Raw genomic sequence first — 1,109 nt, forward strand, 5'->3', positions numbered from 1 at the left:
TCCATACACATGATTTTTCATAAAACTCACATACAATCTTTAACTGGAATTTTATTTTATTTTATTATTATATTTTTTTCGCCATAAATGGAGAGAGTCTTGGAGAGAGACCTGTCACATCACAAGTAGAATGAGGCAATACAACTCCGGTATTCGGCCTCACGCAATACTTCTTTGGATTCGTTGTCTTAACCTGAAAGAATAGAAAAATTAAATTAAATAAAAAATGAACAAACGAACAGGTATATATAAAATTTGAATGAGGAAAATTGATACCTTGAAGGCAACGTAATTATCTAATTTGTTTGTTAATTGCAAGGAACATGAGATCTGCTTCTTCAATTCAACTTTTCCAATTAACAAAAAAGAAATTCAGAACAGCAAAACCACAGATCAAAACGAACAGAATTAAATCATTCTCCTCAAAAGACAAATTCTTTTATATGTGTGTGGTTGCGTGTTAAAATGTTAAGAGAGACAGATATAGAAAACTGTTACATGGGAACTGAAGTTCGAGAGGTTCGATTTGGAGGAGCTCGCTGTTACTCATGTCTAATTGGATCACTAAATTATTCGCCGGAGAATTATTCGAAAGTCCGTCGCCGTTGCCGTAGACAATTTACAGCACGATTCTGTAAAAGGAATTTAAGAGAGAGAGAGTGATCTGGGTTTCGTAAACGTATATAATGTTTTAGACGAAGGAAACATTACTTCGAAACATGGACACTTGGAAAGTGTCTCCGTCACATAATGTTTGAACTATTTTCGCGTTTGCAAAGTGCGAGTTTCGTTGTAATATTCGTGGTATGCGTCAGTTCCCTATCACTGTGAGTTGTGACATTTCAATGTGAACATTTTTTAAAGAATAATGCTATTTGTAATTGTTCATTATGGTACTCAATTTTACGTGATATACATGTGACAGTTAACGATTTATTACATAAGATAATAAAAAATTATCATATTAATGTATCAAATTACTAATCATCACATGTATGAAAAATAGGGCGATTACGACAATGAGTCGTTATAAATAACATTACTCTTTTTTTAATTATTATTTTCCTTTCTATTTTTGATCTTTTAATACTTTCGATTTCCTTGTGATT

At 32.0% G+C, this 1,109-nt stretch overlaps 1 protein-coding gene across 1 annotated transcript; it reads right to left on the reverse strand.

Moving 5' to 3' along the window:
• Positions 1-50: 50 nt before the first annotated feature.
• LOC111386937 (vesicle-associated protein 1-1-like) lies at positions 51-756 on the reverse strand. The gene is made up of 3 exons (XM_023011440.1): positions 499-756; positions 277-347; positions 51-193 (listed from the first exon to the last, which is right to left on the reverse strand). The coding sequence occupies exons 1-3, from the start codon at positions 548-550 to the stop codon at positions 68-70; spliced, it is 249 nt and encodes an 82-aa protein (XP_022867208.1). The 5' UTR covers positions 551-756; the 3' UTR covers positions 51-67.
• Between the last annotated feature and the right edge of the window lie 353 nt (positions 757-1,109).

Source organism: Olea europaea, unplaced genomic scaffold (assembly GCF_002742605.1).
Source record: "Olea europaea var. sylvestris unplaced genomic scaffold, O_europaea_v1 scaffold38001, whole genome shotgun sequence".
NCBI classification, from domain to species: Eukaryota; Viridiplantae; Streptophyta; class Magnoliopsida; order Lamiales; family Oleaceae; genus Olea; species Olea europaea.